Below are 14,598 nucleotides of genomic sequence, written 5' to 3' on the forward strand. Positions count from 1 at the left end.
GAAGAGAGAAGTGGGGGGAGAAATTACCAGAGTTCAGAGAAATCAATGTTCATGCTGTCAGTTTGGAGGCTACCCAGATGAAATATGAGATACCGCTTTTTCTACCTGAAACAAATTGGCCTAAATACTAATGAATATTTATTTATTTTTATTTGGCGATGCAATGCGGAGTTGGCTCCTCCATCCCTTCAAGCCAGACCGTCTCAGCAACCCCACAACCCCAACCTACTCAATGATTTACAATGATCAGTTAACCTAGTCTTTGGACTGTGGAGGAAACTGGGAGTCCTGGAGAAAACCACAGGGAAGACGTACAGAGAGTCCTTACAGAATGGCGCTGGGACTGAACTCCTAATTGCCCCGAGCTGTAATGTCATCGTGCTAACTGCTATGCTATCATGGTGAATAGAGGAATAGGCTGGATTGGGCCAAGTGATCTACTCCCACTATTGCAGGGTTTCTGCTGACCTTGGGTACAATTAGGCATTTCCGTGGACAGACAAAATGCACTCAATTAATTTTATCAATATTTTCTTTCTTTCTTTTTGTTCTTCAGCACGACTTTAAAGAAGGAAAATATTCCACCGGACTACCCACTCACTCTTTTGGAAGGACTCACAACCATTTCTCACTATTGCCTTCTGGATACCTTGGCACAGGCAAAAAAGGTACTTTGCTGTTAAACAAGAAGCTTCCACTAGCTCAGCTCTGATGTGACTATACCAGTGGCTACCGTGGTAAACTGAGAAGAGTTAATTGAGTTGGAAGGGCAAAGAAAGGCAGATGCGTGCACAGATACACTCAGTGGTCACTTTATTAGTTATACCTGCTCATTAATGTAAATATCTAATCAGCCAATCATGTAGCAGCAACTCAATGCATAACTGCATGCTGACATGGTCAAGAGGTTCAGACCAAACAGCAGAAAGGGGATGAGATATGATCTAAGTGACTTTGATCGTGAAATGATTGTTGCTGCCCAATGGGGAGGTTTAAATATCTCAGAAACTGCTGATCTTCTGGGATTTTCACACTCACTAGTCTCTAGAGTTTACAGAGCATGGTGCAAGAAACAAAAAACATCCAGTGAGCAGCAGTTCTGTTGATGAGAGAGGTCAGAGGAGAATGCCCAGACTGGTTCAAGCTGACAGTAACTGAAATAACCACACATTAACAACAGCGGTGCGCGGAAGAGCGTCTCTGAACGCACAGCTTGCTGAATCTTGAAGTGGATGGGCTACAGCAGCAGGAGACCACACCGGGTTCCACTCCCTGTATCCAGTAAAGTTGCCATTGACTGTAGATGAGTGGTGATTCACTTCACCTGGGGTGTGGGAGGAGGAAGTGAATTACGCCATGCCCTAACTGGTCTAATGAGTGAGGGAGGAATGGGTAGGGTAAAAGGAATGTTTCTGATAGTCTGCTGATAATTTCCCGCATTCTGCTTTTAGTTTTGTGTTCCTGCCACAGCTTTGAGTAGCGTTTTATAGATTTACTACCTCCCATTACTTATTTTCTTTCTCTCTAAGCCCACGTTTAGCATAGCCGTATGCAGGGAGTTCGCACATTCTGCCGTGAGCTGTGTGGGTTTCCTCCGGGTGCTCTAGTTTCTTCTCACAGTCCAAAGACATACTGGTTAATTGGTTATTGTAAATTGTCCTGTGATTAGGCTAGGGTTAAATAGGTGGGTTGCTAGACAGCGCGGAAGGGCCTATTCCATGCTATATCTTGAAATAAAATTAATTAATTAAAGTTCCAAACTGCTCAGTGAACATCAGAATCACCCTGGCCTCGTGCTCAAAGCCAATGTGTTTTCTTGTTGAAGAAGGGTCTTGGCCTGAAACGATGACTGTTTACTCTTTTCCATAGATGCTGCCTGGCCTGTTGAGTTCCTCCAGCATTTTGTGTGGGTTGCTTTGGATATCTGCAGACTTTCTCATGTTTGTGTTATTAGAGTGATTTTTGGGTTTCCGTCATTTACATTTAGAAAATGGCTTTGGCTATTAGTCTTCTGTTCCTTGAAAATATGTTGTGGATTTAATTTGGAACAATGCTTTCCTAGAAGCTGTGAATCTTAGTCCACAGACCTGCTGGCACCTGTGGGATGGATGCGAATCAGAAGGTGTGAAGTTTGTATGTAGCTTCAAAAGAAAGCATTGTCTATACTTTGTAAATATGGAATTGTCCTTTGTGTTTAGCAAAAAATATCGAGCCCAATGTAGGGCCAGCAGACCTTTCCACCAAAAGTGTCTCCGTATGATGCCTGCTATATATTGTGTTTTATCGAATAAAGCAGCAGCTTTGTATTTACCAGTAACTCTCTCTGGTGATTTCATTTGTGCAACAGTGTTTTCTTGTTTTCCCATTTCTAATGAAGGGTCCAACTTGAAATGTTTCTCTGTCCATAGATGCTGCCTGACCTACTGTGCATTTTCAGCACTTTCTGTTTTATTTTGCTTTTCCTTCCACTATAATCCCACTTCTCCAGTTGATGTAGACCTCAGGTGTCAGAGTGCTGTGTGAAGTTTGCTCATCATCTCTCTGATCTCTGCTTCCTTCCACAGTGAGAACAGTGGGCAATAATTTGCAGATAGAAACTGCACATAAAAATGCATTCCATAAGCAGAAGTTAAGGAGCTGGCTATATTTATGATTTGAGCATTGATATCATGGGTGGGAGGGTGTGGAGAGCATTGGTCCAGGTGCCAGTTGATGGGACAAGGCAGATTAATAGTTCAGCGTGGGCTGGATGGATCTAAGGCACTGTTTTATTGCAGTAGACTCTATGTCCAGGTTAATTCTTTTCAGTATGACTTGTAGATCTCTACCACAAGCCCTAGGTTAGGTGTCATAAACACAAGAGATTCTGTAGATGCTGGAAATCTTGAGTAACACTCACAAAATGCTGGAGGAACTCAGCAGGTAAGGCAGCATTTATGGAAGGGAATAAACGGTCAATGTTTCAGGCTGAAACCCCAATGGCACACGTGACCAAGATGGCGCTTGGCATGAAGTGTCGAACCTCGATTCTTTGAACCTGACCATAATACAAAGATGCATGCTTATCTTTAATCAGTGGTAACCTTTGCTGCCAAATGAACCAGTGAATGATTATTTTACAACCCAAGAGCAGTGGAATGTTTTCACAGGAAACCGTTTCACACTGGCTTGGCGCTAGCTGGACAGTTGTAAGAACACATGACTTTGGATGATACATTTTGAAATCCTCACAGATCCAATTGATAAACAATTCCAATAACAATTAAAATACTTTTTAGAAATTGACTACGGTACGGTAGCATAGTGGTAGCACAATGCTTTACAGTACTAGTGACCCAGGCTCATTTCCTGCTGCTGAGTGTAAGGAAGTTGTACGTTGCCACCCCCCCCTCCCCCCATGACTGCATGGGTCACCACCAGCTGCTCTGGTTTCCTCCCTCAGCCCAAAGACCTACCGGCTGGTGGGTTAATTGGTCAATTGTCATGTGATTCAGCTGGCATTAAATTGGGGGATCGCTGGGTAGCGTGAGCTGAAGGGTCCTACTTTGCAATTACTATCTGAATAAATACATAAATAAACACAAAAAAACAAAAAAAACACAGGTTTTCTAAAATGCTTCATTTATTTCAATCTGTTACACTTCTATAAATAGTATTTCTATTAATTCATTGTATTTCAGTGACTATATGTAAATAGCTAACAGGACTCATCTACCTCCCTTAAAGTCCATGATTATAATTATTATCAATGATCATTTCTGCTTTCAAATACCATGGCATCTGAGAGAATTGTTTCAGAAGATTGTTGCCAATTTGGGCACAAATGTGTATCCCCAAATACCCCTGCTGTATTCTGAGGATATCTCTGCTATCTGAGGATAGAATGCAGAAGAAAGAAGATTAATGTGGCGTGAGTGTAAATGGGTGGTTGATGTTGTGGACTCTGAGCTGGAGGGCTTGTTTCTGTGGTGCGTTTCCCCATAGGTTGGGAGGCTGCTGGGGTTTGAGAGATTGAATGAAATGGAATAAATGTTCTTAAGCTAGATACAAGTATCACAGAACTGTCTGTAATTTAACAGCTAATCGATGTCCTTGACCAAGACCAGGACACCTTTATGGAAGATATTAGCGTATTGTTCATGTTCTCCTGAGGTCAGGGCTACGGTACTTTGTTGGCTGGAGTGGTGGAAGTTTATTCAGAATTTACCCTGTTAGATCAGAATAGGGAAAGCTTAATACAAATACTGGATACGTGAGGTAACAAAGGTCTAGTTCCTCATTTAAAAAAAAGATTTGACTCCTGTGTCAGAAATCTGAAGTAAGATTTTGGAGAAAGGTACTTGGGGGGTGGGGGGTGAACCAGTTATAAATGGACTTCTTTTACAACCTCTGGTCTGAAGTGATTTAAGATGAGCTTGTGCTGTTGTGAGAGGTGTGCATATCTAACACTGTGTTCATCTACTGTAACAAAGTGGCTTCTCTTCCTGTACCAGTCTGCCACCTTGGGTGATTCCACAAGCCTGAAGAATGCCAAGAATGCCATCCTGGAAGAACTGCCATTAATCATCGACTCCATGTCTCTCCTCTGGGGAGTCGTCCAGCGAGAAGAATCCCAGAGAAAACCCACAAGCTTACTCAATACCACGAAGGGCTCGTCTTCAGTTTACTTTAAGTCAACAAAGGTATGTGGCAACTTGTCGCCGTGTGAGGAAATGGGAGATGCGGAAAAACTTTTACTTTGCAGAGGGTACAGTCATTGTGATCTGGAACTCTAGTGCCACAGGCTTGGTGGAAACTAATTTAATCGGAGATGTTCAAAGGCAAATTTGTTATCCAGTTGGTGGGGGGGGGGGGGGGGGGGTTGGGTGTCGATCGGAGGAGATGAGAACAGGAATTGTTAGTACTGTTGCCTCTCAGCTCCAGTAACCTGGATTTGGCGTTGACCCCCTGTCTTTGTGGAGTTTCACATTCTCCCTTTGACTGCCTGAGGTTTCCCCAGATGCTCCAGTTTTCTCTCAGATTTGCATTTGCAATGGTTAATTGACCATTGTGAAATCATTCCTCATGGAGAGAAGCGGCCAGCTGAGAGCTAATGAGTAGTGTGTTCCAAGGAAATTTATTATCGAAGCGTATATATGTCACCATTTGTTACCCTGAGATTCATTTTCTTACCGGTATTCCCCGTAGATACAAAGAAACAAAATAGAATCAGTAAAATAACTACATGCAAAGATGGACAACCAAAAATGACAAACACTGCAAATACGAAAAGAAAAATAAATATAATTATAATTAATAAATAAATAAATAAATAAATGATGAAATGTTATCTAATTAATTACTAGAGTCTAGGGTTACAGGGAAATAAGTTGGGGAGATGGGGCAGTGGGAATGTTTGGCTAGATGAGCCCCACTGTGTTAGAATCTATATATTATGGAAAAGATTCAGCAGGATTGCTGTATGTAGGGTTAGCATGGATTCAGTGGGCTGAATGGCATCCCACAATATTCAATGGGCCACCACGATAACATAGTGGTTAGTATGACGCCATTACAGCTCGGAGTTTGGAGTTCAGTTCCGGCATCAGCTGTAAGGAGTTTGTATGTCCTACCTGCGACCATGTGGGCTTCCTCCGAGAGCTCCAGTTTCTTCCCACAGTCCAAAGATGTACTCGTTAGTGGATTAATTGGTCGTTGCAAATTGTCCTATGATTAGGCTAGGGTTAAATAGTTGGGTTGCTGCACAGTGTGACTCATTGGGCTGAAAGAACATGTTCTGAGCTGTATCTCTACATAACATGAAATATATAAAAACATCCTGAATAATTTGGGCCAAAAGTTCTGCTGTCTATAAAATCCAAGGCAGTCTTATCGTGCTTCAAGTTTCAAACACACTTTGTCTTGGGCTAGGTGACTATTTGTAACTGAGCCGAATACAAAAGTAGCCCCAAAATTAGGATGCTTTTGAGTTGTACAGTGTATTCTTCAGACAATCTGGCGTTAAACCTTGACCTACAGTGTGTAATAAGCCTGCTTGTTTTTTCCAGTATGAATGGAAGTTTTGTTCAGTTTTATGGGGAGCTTTTGCTTTGTGATTCAGATTCAGCATTATTTACCACATCTTCATTGAAGCATATAGATTTGAAATCCATTGTTTGCACCAGCAGCTAGCACTATCTAGGTCTTGTATACAGGGTAAAGGCAGGAGATTGGGGCTGAGAGGGAAAATGGATCAGCCATGATGAAATTGCAGAGCAGACTCGATGGGAAAAATGGCCTAATTCTGCATGCAAGTGTCAGCACACGTTTTGACACCAATGGTTGTGCTTGGAAATCCTTTGAGATGAGAATTAGTCTGAATGGGCTGTGAAAAGTTGGAGAAAATTGTGTTTTAAGCCACTTTAAAAATAATCTTGGTTGTCTATTTTAAGACACTGAGGCAGAAAATTCTGGACCTTCTAAACCCGTTTGCTGCACAGATGGGCATTCACCTGATGGCAGCCGTAGCAACAGTGTGGAACAAGAGGAAAAGCAGCAAGAAAGTGAATCAAAGTAAGGTAAGAACCAAGGCTAATCACTCGAGACTTTGTCGCAAGGTTTCAGCTTTAATTTTGTTCTCAACTCTCACTGAGTCCAGAATAATCCTGTCTACTAGTTTGCCACTTTTCCAGTCATCTCTTAAATACTGTGTAGTTCTAGATGGATTGTCTTGTACAGAGTAATTCTTTTTCAGACAAACTCTTTTAACTTTTTTTATTTTAAAGTCTTTCCAACTTTAGGGAAAACTTTTAAAAGTAATCCTATAAAACTTAACGTACAAGCAGCTATTATATACTGTTCATTCATAGACTTTGTTAATACAATCAGTCTATGTGCATAACAGTTACTTGTACGCTGTGTTTTACAGAATTGCTTTTATATTTATGGTGTTTTTTATGCTTCATTGGATCTGGAATATCGTGTTCCAAGTTTTTTAAAGATTTGCTTTATTTGTCACATGTACATAGAAAAGGGGTAGCAAGGTGGAGATACATCTCTACCAAAGGAGCTGTAAGGCGTTCCTTCCCTCAGCTAGCCTGCAGGTTCACCCTGGGCAAGGTGTAGCACCTGCTTACCTCCCTGATCAGGGTCATGTCAAGCCATAGGGGCAGGTAGTGTATGGTCGTATGAGCAGGTGATGCATATCACAAGCCTGGTTGTGAGACCAGTGACGCCAGGCAGACAGTCTCTGAAGAGTATTGATAATGACTGGGGTCACCCGTCTTGTAAAGACACTACCCAGAAGAAGGCAATGTAAAACCACTTCTGTAGAAACATTTTTCCAAGAACAATTGTGCTCACGTAGACCGCAATCACTCACGTCATACAATACGGCACATAATGATGATGGTGATACATAAAAACATACAATGAAATTGTGTTATTTTGTGGCAGTTTTGTGATGCGCTGGGGACAGCCCGAATGTCGCTGTGCTTCCAGCGCCAACACCCTCTGTGTTTGAAAACAAAAACCTGTGTCCCCTCTTATCCCAAGCTATGCCCCGCTATATTTTGCATTTTTATCTTCATCCTTGTAGAAAGACTCTGACGTCTACCCTATCTGTATCTTCCTTAATTTATATACTTCTATTAAGTTGCCTCTCTGCTGATCTAGGAAAAGGCACTCGGAAGTTTTTCTAACTTCTCCTAGTAGCTAATACTTTGCAGTCTAGGTAACATCCCGGGGAACCTCTTCCAAAGACTCCACGTCCTTTCTGTGGTGTGGCAGCCAGAACTGTACACAACAGTCCAGAGTTAGAAACACAAGAGGTTCTCTAGATGCTGGAAGTCACGAGCAATGCGCGCATTGTGCTGGAGGAGCTTCGGTCAGGCAGCATCTATGGAGAGGAATAAACAGTTGATATTTTGGGCTAAAACATTCACCGTTTATTCCCTTCCATAGATGCTGCCTAACCTGCTGATTTTCTCCAGCACTCTGTAATACTCAGTTTTATACAGAGGCAACACAAGCTGCCAATTTGTGCTCAATATACGAGTAATGAAGATGATTATGCATTACTGCTTTTTAACTGTTCTATCTGCATGTGCTGCAAGAAGTTCTTGTGTTGAAAAAGGCCATTAAAATATTTTGTCTATGTGACTGTGGCATTTTGCCAGGTGTATGGATTATACTTTGAAAGCTCTTCTCATCTTTGTCTTTACAGGTTTTGCCAGTTGCCAGTGAAGCTCAACTGACGTTGGTAGGGCTAGTCCAAGCACTGGAAACACTCAACACCGACAGCATATTACAGCTGATAAGGGAAGTTGTCAAAAAGCCACCCCAAACCAAGGGGGAAGAGGTAATTCATGCAATTCTGGCCTGACTTTGATGCAAGTATAACTCCAAGCAGTTGGTCACGCGTTCATTGTTTAGTAGGTTTGGGCGTTTGATATAGATTTGGGATGGGACTGCAAGCTACTTGTCTCAGCTTTTGCAGAGTGTAACTAGTGGAACTGTTGCTGTGGAAATGTTGTCACTTTTATTTAAAGGTACAGTGTGGAAATGGGTCTTTCCAATCCAATGAGGTGAATAGACAAAGGAGAATCGGTGGATGTTGTGTACTTGGATTTTCAGAGGGCCCTTGACAAGGTGCCACACATGAGGGTGCTTAACCAGTTAGGAGCCCATGATATTACAGGAAAGATTTTAGCATGGATAAATCAGTGGCTGATTGGCAGGAGGCAAAGTGTGGGAATAAAGAGAACCTCTTCTGGTTGTCTGCTGGTGGCTAGTAGTATTCCACAGTGGTCTGTGGTGGGACATATTCTTTCTACGTTACATGTCAATGACTTGGGTGATGGAATTGATGGCTTTGTGGCCAGGTTTGTGGATAATACAAAGGCAGGAGGGGTAGGTAACTTTGAAGAAGTGGAGAGGCTGCAGAAGGACTTAGATTAGGAGAATGGGCAAAGTGGCAGATGGAATACAGTGTCAGGAAGTGTACGGTCATGCACTTCGGTAGAAGAAATAAAAGCATAGACTATTTTCTAAATGAGAGTGAAAATTTAAAATCTGAGGAGCAAAGGGACTTGTGAGCCCTCATGCAGGATTCACTAAAGGTTAATTTGCAGTTTGAGTCAGTGGTGAAGGAGGCAAATGCAACATTAGCATTCATTTCCAGAAGACTAGAATATAAAAGTAAGGACGTAATGTTGAGGCTTTATAAAGCACTGGTGAGGCCTCACTTGGAGTGTTGTGAGCAGTTTTGGGCCCTTTACCATGAGGTATAGGAGCAGAATTAGACAATTTGGCACATCTAGTCTGCTTACCTATGAAAGGTGTGCTGACATTGGAGAGGGTTCAACAGAGGTTCACGAAAATGATTCTGAGATTGAAAGACTTGTTAAATGAGGAGCATTGATGGCTCTGGTCCTGTATTCACTAGAGTTCAGAAAAATGAGGGGAGACTTCATTGAAACTTATCGAATAGAGTGGATGTGGAGAGGATGTTTCCCAAGGGTGGGGGTGTCTAAGACCAGAGGACACAGCCTCAGAATAGAGGGTGCCCTTTTAGAAAGCAGTTAAGAGGAATTTATTTACCCAAAGAGTGGTGAATCTGTGGAATTCATTGCCAGAGTGGCTGTGGAGCCCAAATCGCTGTGTTTATTTGAAGCATAGGTTGATAGATTCTTAATTAGTCACTGAATGATGGGATATGGGGAGAAGGCAGGAGATTGGGATTGAGAAGGAAACTGGATCAGCCATGATGAAATGGCGGAGCAGCCTCAATGGGCCAAATAGCCTAATTCTGCTCCTGTATCGTATGGCCCTATATCTTATGGTCTTGTATCTTAATTGTGTGATGCACTTATTAATGGACATGAAGCTCTCGATTCATTCTAATAGTGCAACTGGCTCATGTGTTGAAATACAATTGAAGTTGAAGTATTTGTCAATCTTTTTTTTTTCAGAAGCCAACTTTGGTCGATATCCCAATGCTGCAGTTCAGTTTTGCATTACTTCAAAGGTAAATATCTTTCAGAAAGCTTCATGTGTACACTTTAAGAGAAGATGCAACAATAGCATGAAAGAATTATTGAAATAATTTGGGGAGATTTTGCGAACTGCACAAGGTAATGTAACAACACAAAATGACTGAACAAGGTTTTCAGGGAAACCATTGGAGTCACAGAGTTATAGTACACTACAGCACAGGAATAGCCCTGTTCAACCCACCTGGTCCATGCTGAATCATTAATCTGCCTACTCCCATCAACCTGCATTGGGACCATAGCCTTCCATATCCCTCTTCTCTATGTAACTATCCAAACTTTTCTTAAATGTTGAAATCAAACCCATATCCACCACTTGGATATGGTGGCTTGTTCCGTACTCTCGGCAGCCTCTGAATGAAGTTTCCCCTCATGTTCCCCTTAAAAATTTCACCTTTCAACTTTAATCCATGACCTCTAGTTGTAGTCTCACCCATTGTCAGTGGAAAAAATCCTGCTTATGTTTACCCTACCTATACCACACATAATTTTGTATACCTCTGTCAAATATCCACTGTCAATCTTCTATGTTTTTGGGAATAAAGTTCTAACCTATTCAATCTGTTCCTATAACTCGGGTCCTCCAGATCCATCTACATCTTTGTGAATTTTATCTGCACTCTTCCAATTTTGTTGATATCTTTCCTGTAGGTAGGTGACCAAAACTGCACACCATACTCCAAATTAGGCCTCATCAACATCTTGTGGAACTGCAACATAAAATCCCATCTTCTGTACTCAATACACTGATTTATGAGGGCTAATGTGCCAAAAGCTTTCTTTATGACCCTATCTACCTGTGATATCGTTTTTAAGGAATTCTAGATCTCTATTCCCAGATCCTTTCGTGCCCTCCCATTCAGTGTGTAAGACCTACTCTGGCTGGTCCTCCAAAATGCATCTCCTCGCACTTGTCTGCATTGAATTCCATTTGCCAATTTTCAGGCCACTTTTCCAGCTGGTACGGATCCCACTTCAAGCTTTGATAGATTATTTATTTAATTAGCAAGACAGCACAAAACAGGCCCTTTCAGCCTAATGAACCGCACTGCCTGGCAGCCCACCTATTTAACCCTAGCCTAATTACAAGACAATTTACAATGACCAATTAACCTATTGACTGGTACATCTTTGGACTGTGGGAGGAAACTGGAGCACCTGGAGGAAACCCATGTGGTCATGGGGAGAACCATACAAACTCCTTACAGATGCTGCTGGAATTGAACTCCAAACTTCGATGCCCTGAGCTATAATATCATCGTTCTAACAGCTATGCTACCATAGTATCTAGTTCCTCCAGCATTTTGTGTGTGTTATTCTGGATTTTCAGCATCTGCAGAATCTGTGTTTATGTCCTTTGACAAACTTCTATAGATGTATGGTGGAGAGTATATTGACTAGCTGCATCATGGCCTGGTATAGAAACTCCAATGCCTTTGAATGGAAAACCCTCCAACAAGTAGTGGATTTGGCCCAGTACATCACGAGTAAGACCCTCCCAACCATTGAGCGCATCTACATGAAACACTGTTGTATGAAAAGAGAGTGCATTATCAGGGATCCCCACTGTCCAGGTCATGCTCTCTTCTCACTGCTGCTATCAGGTAGAAGGTATCACACCACCAGGTTCAGGAACAGTTAATACCCCTCAACCATCAGGCTCTTGAACGAAAATGGGTTAACCACACTCACACATGCCCCATCATTGAAGTGCTCCCATGGTCAATGATCTCACTTTCAAGGGCTCCTTATCTCATGTTCTCATTATTTATTGCTATTTATTTATATTTGCATTTACACAGTTTGTTGTCTTCTACACTCTGGTTGATCTTTCATTGATTCTGCTGTAGTTACTATATTATAGATTTGTCAAGTGTGCCCACAGGAAAACATTTAAGCAGCTCAGTTCACTTTGTGTTGCATCAAGTTGAATTGATGGAGAGAGAGAGAGAGTTAATTGAGTTGATGTTTAAGTTGGCAGCTTCAGTTGTTCTTGCTTCTGAAGTCTTCAGAGTCACTTCGTGTGAACCCCACACAGACACAGACAGACAGAGCCCCTTCTAGGGAACGGTCTACTAACCCACGGCACGGGTTCACCACCAGCAGACCCCCACAGGCAAGCTCTTATGTAATCACGGGTCGAAATTAATTGGTCCGTGGCCCCCACCATCGTGGTGGTCTTAAACTCCACCAGTGGTTTCTCGGGTAGCTTGCGCACTTCTCCCGTGTCGTGTCTCCTCTGCTATTATCAGACCAAAAGCCTCAACTTTTTATATTCCATCCGGAATTCCAACCGTCCATTAGCTCAACCGCTCTGAGCTGTTACCATGGTGACTTCCCAGCTCATGTCTCAGCTGGCACCGTACTCTCTCTCTCAAGGTCACAATTAAAAGTGTTATCAAAACCAAGCCAGAGTCCTCTCTCTCTTTTAATTGCCTCCTTGTTCATTACACTGCTGAATTTTCTAGCAGTTTCTCACCTACTTGACAGAAGTGTTTTGAGAAGTTAGTGATGAAACACATCAACTCCTGTCTAAGAAACGAATTGGATCCCTTCTATTTTGCCTTCTGTCACAACAGGTCAACAGCAGATGCCATTTTGTTGGGTATTCATTGAACCCTGGAACATCTTGACAGTGAAGAAGTATACATCGGAATTCTCTTCACTGATTACAGCTCAGCATTCAATACTATTATCCCCTCAAAACTATCAGTAAGCTTCAAGTGCTAGGCCTCAACACCTCCTTGTGCAACTGGATCCTCTGTTTTCTCACTTGCAGACCCCAGTCAGTTCAGAATGGCAACAACTTTTCCACGATCTCTATCAGTAAAGGTGCACCACAAGGTTGTGTGCTTAGGCCCCTGCCTTACTCCTAGGACTGTGAGGTTAAGCTCGGCTCCAGTACCATATTTAATTTTGCTGAGGACATCACGGTCACTAGTTGAATTAAAGGTAGTGACTTATCAGTATATAGGAGGGAGTTTGAAAATCTGCCTGAGTGGTGTCACAACAACCTCACACTCAATGCAAGATCAAGGAGCTGATGAGCCAGTCCTCATCGAGGGACCAGAGGTAGAGAGGGTCAGCCTCTTTAAGTTCCTCAGTGTTACCATTTCACGCAAGTGCAATTACAAAGAAAGCATGGCAATGCCTCTACTTTCTTCGAAGTTTATGCAGATTCAGCATGTCATCTAAAACTTTGACAAACTTCTATAGATGTGTGGTGATTGAGTGATTCCATTAACCAATACAGAAACATCAATGCCTTGAACAGAAAAGCCTACAAAAGTTATTGACACATCCCTTGAAACAGCTTTTCCTGATGCTTTCAAAGCCTCAGATGTCAAGCCCCTAGTTAAGTAGTCAAACCTTGACTTTAGATACTAGCTAAATACAGCCCTATATATCTTCTCTCCTGGGCAATATGCTTGAAGTAATTTTAAATCAGCTCAACTTTCTGAATGAGAACAATATTCCAGAAAAGTTTTAGTCAGGTTTTGGAGCAAACCAGAGTATGGAGACAGATCTCATCAAAATTGTCAGCAGTTTTAGGCTCAGCACAGATGCCAACAGATTCGTATTTCAAATTCTTCTGGATCTAAGTGCTGCTTTAGACACAATTGACCACAATATTCTCCTAAATTGCCTTGAGAACCAAGTTGGCCTTTTTGATAGTACCCTTCAATGATTTCATTCATATACCTTTCAGCTTCTGGAGCACACACAACTGATGGTCTCACTTTAAGGACTCTATCTTGTTATTTCATGCTTGTTATTTATTTATGTCTACATTTGCACGATTTGTGGTCCATTGATCCTGTTTACAGTTACTGTTCTATCAATTTGCTATGTATGCTCGCGGGGAAAAGAATCTCAAGGTTGTATTGGTAACATATATGTACTCTGATAATAGATTTGACTTTGAGACTGGCTCACCTTGTAAAATCAGAAGTAACTACCCTGGGTGTTATTCTTGATTCAGATTTGAATTTTAAATCTCACATAAAGAAAGTGGACAGAGCAGCATTTTTACACTTAAGAAGTATTGCAAAGGTATGTTTGTTTCTGTCACGTAATGATGCTGGAAAACTAATTCAAGACTTTGTATTGAATTGACTGGATTAGTGCAACACACTGGCCTTCCAAAGCAATCTATTGGTAAACTGCCACTCCAGCTGCTGCTAGAATGTTAACCAAAACCAGAATGAGCGCGCACATCACTCCTATCCGAACTACTCTGTACTGGCTTCCTGTATCTTTCAGAATTGACGTTAAAGTTCTCTTACTAGTTTTTAAAGCTGTTCATGGTCTGGAACCAGAGTACATGTCAGAATTTTTTTTTGTTTTATAATCCTGCTCGAGCTCTCAGGTCTTCTTCCACCAGCATCTTAAATGTAAACAATTTCCCTCAAAAGATAATTGTTCTGAATTACACTCCCAAATTGTGGAACCCAATACCTGAAACTATAAGAGATGCAAACTCAGTTGACGCTTTTAAACACCAGCTCAAAACTTACTCATGTAACCTTGCTTTTACCGGTAACTAACATCTTTTTGTCTTTTATTT

General features: G+C 41.8%; 1 protein-coding gene across 1 annotated transcript in view; it reads left to right on the forward strand.

The window, feature by feature from the left end:
• dop1b (DOP1 leucine zipper like protein B) overlaps positions 1–14,598 on the forward strand; it is a 177,828-nt gene that overhangs the window by 118,033 nt on the left and 45,197 nt on the right. The window contains exons 20-24 of the mRNA XM_073044896.1: positions 557–668; positions 4,494–4,682; positions 6,432–6,557; positions 8,204–8,338; positions 9,951–10,006. Of these exons, the coding sequence (XP_072900997.1) occupies positions 557–668; positions 4,494–4,682; positions 6,432–6,557; positions 8,204–8,338; positions 9,951–10,006 (618 nt within the window). The remainder of the gene's footprint in view (positions 1–556; positions 669–4,493; positions 4,683–6,431; positions 6,558–8,203; positions 8,339–9,950; positions 10,007–14,598) is intronic.

The sequence above is a fragment of the Hemitrygon akajei genome, chromosome 5 (assembly GCF_048418815.1).
Source record: "Hemitrygon akajei chromosome 5, sHemAka1.3, whole genome shotgun sequence".
NCBI classification, from domain to species: Eukaryota; Metazoa; Chordata; class Chondrichthyes; order Myliobatiformes; family Dasyatidae; genus Hemitrygon; species Hemitrygon akajei.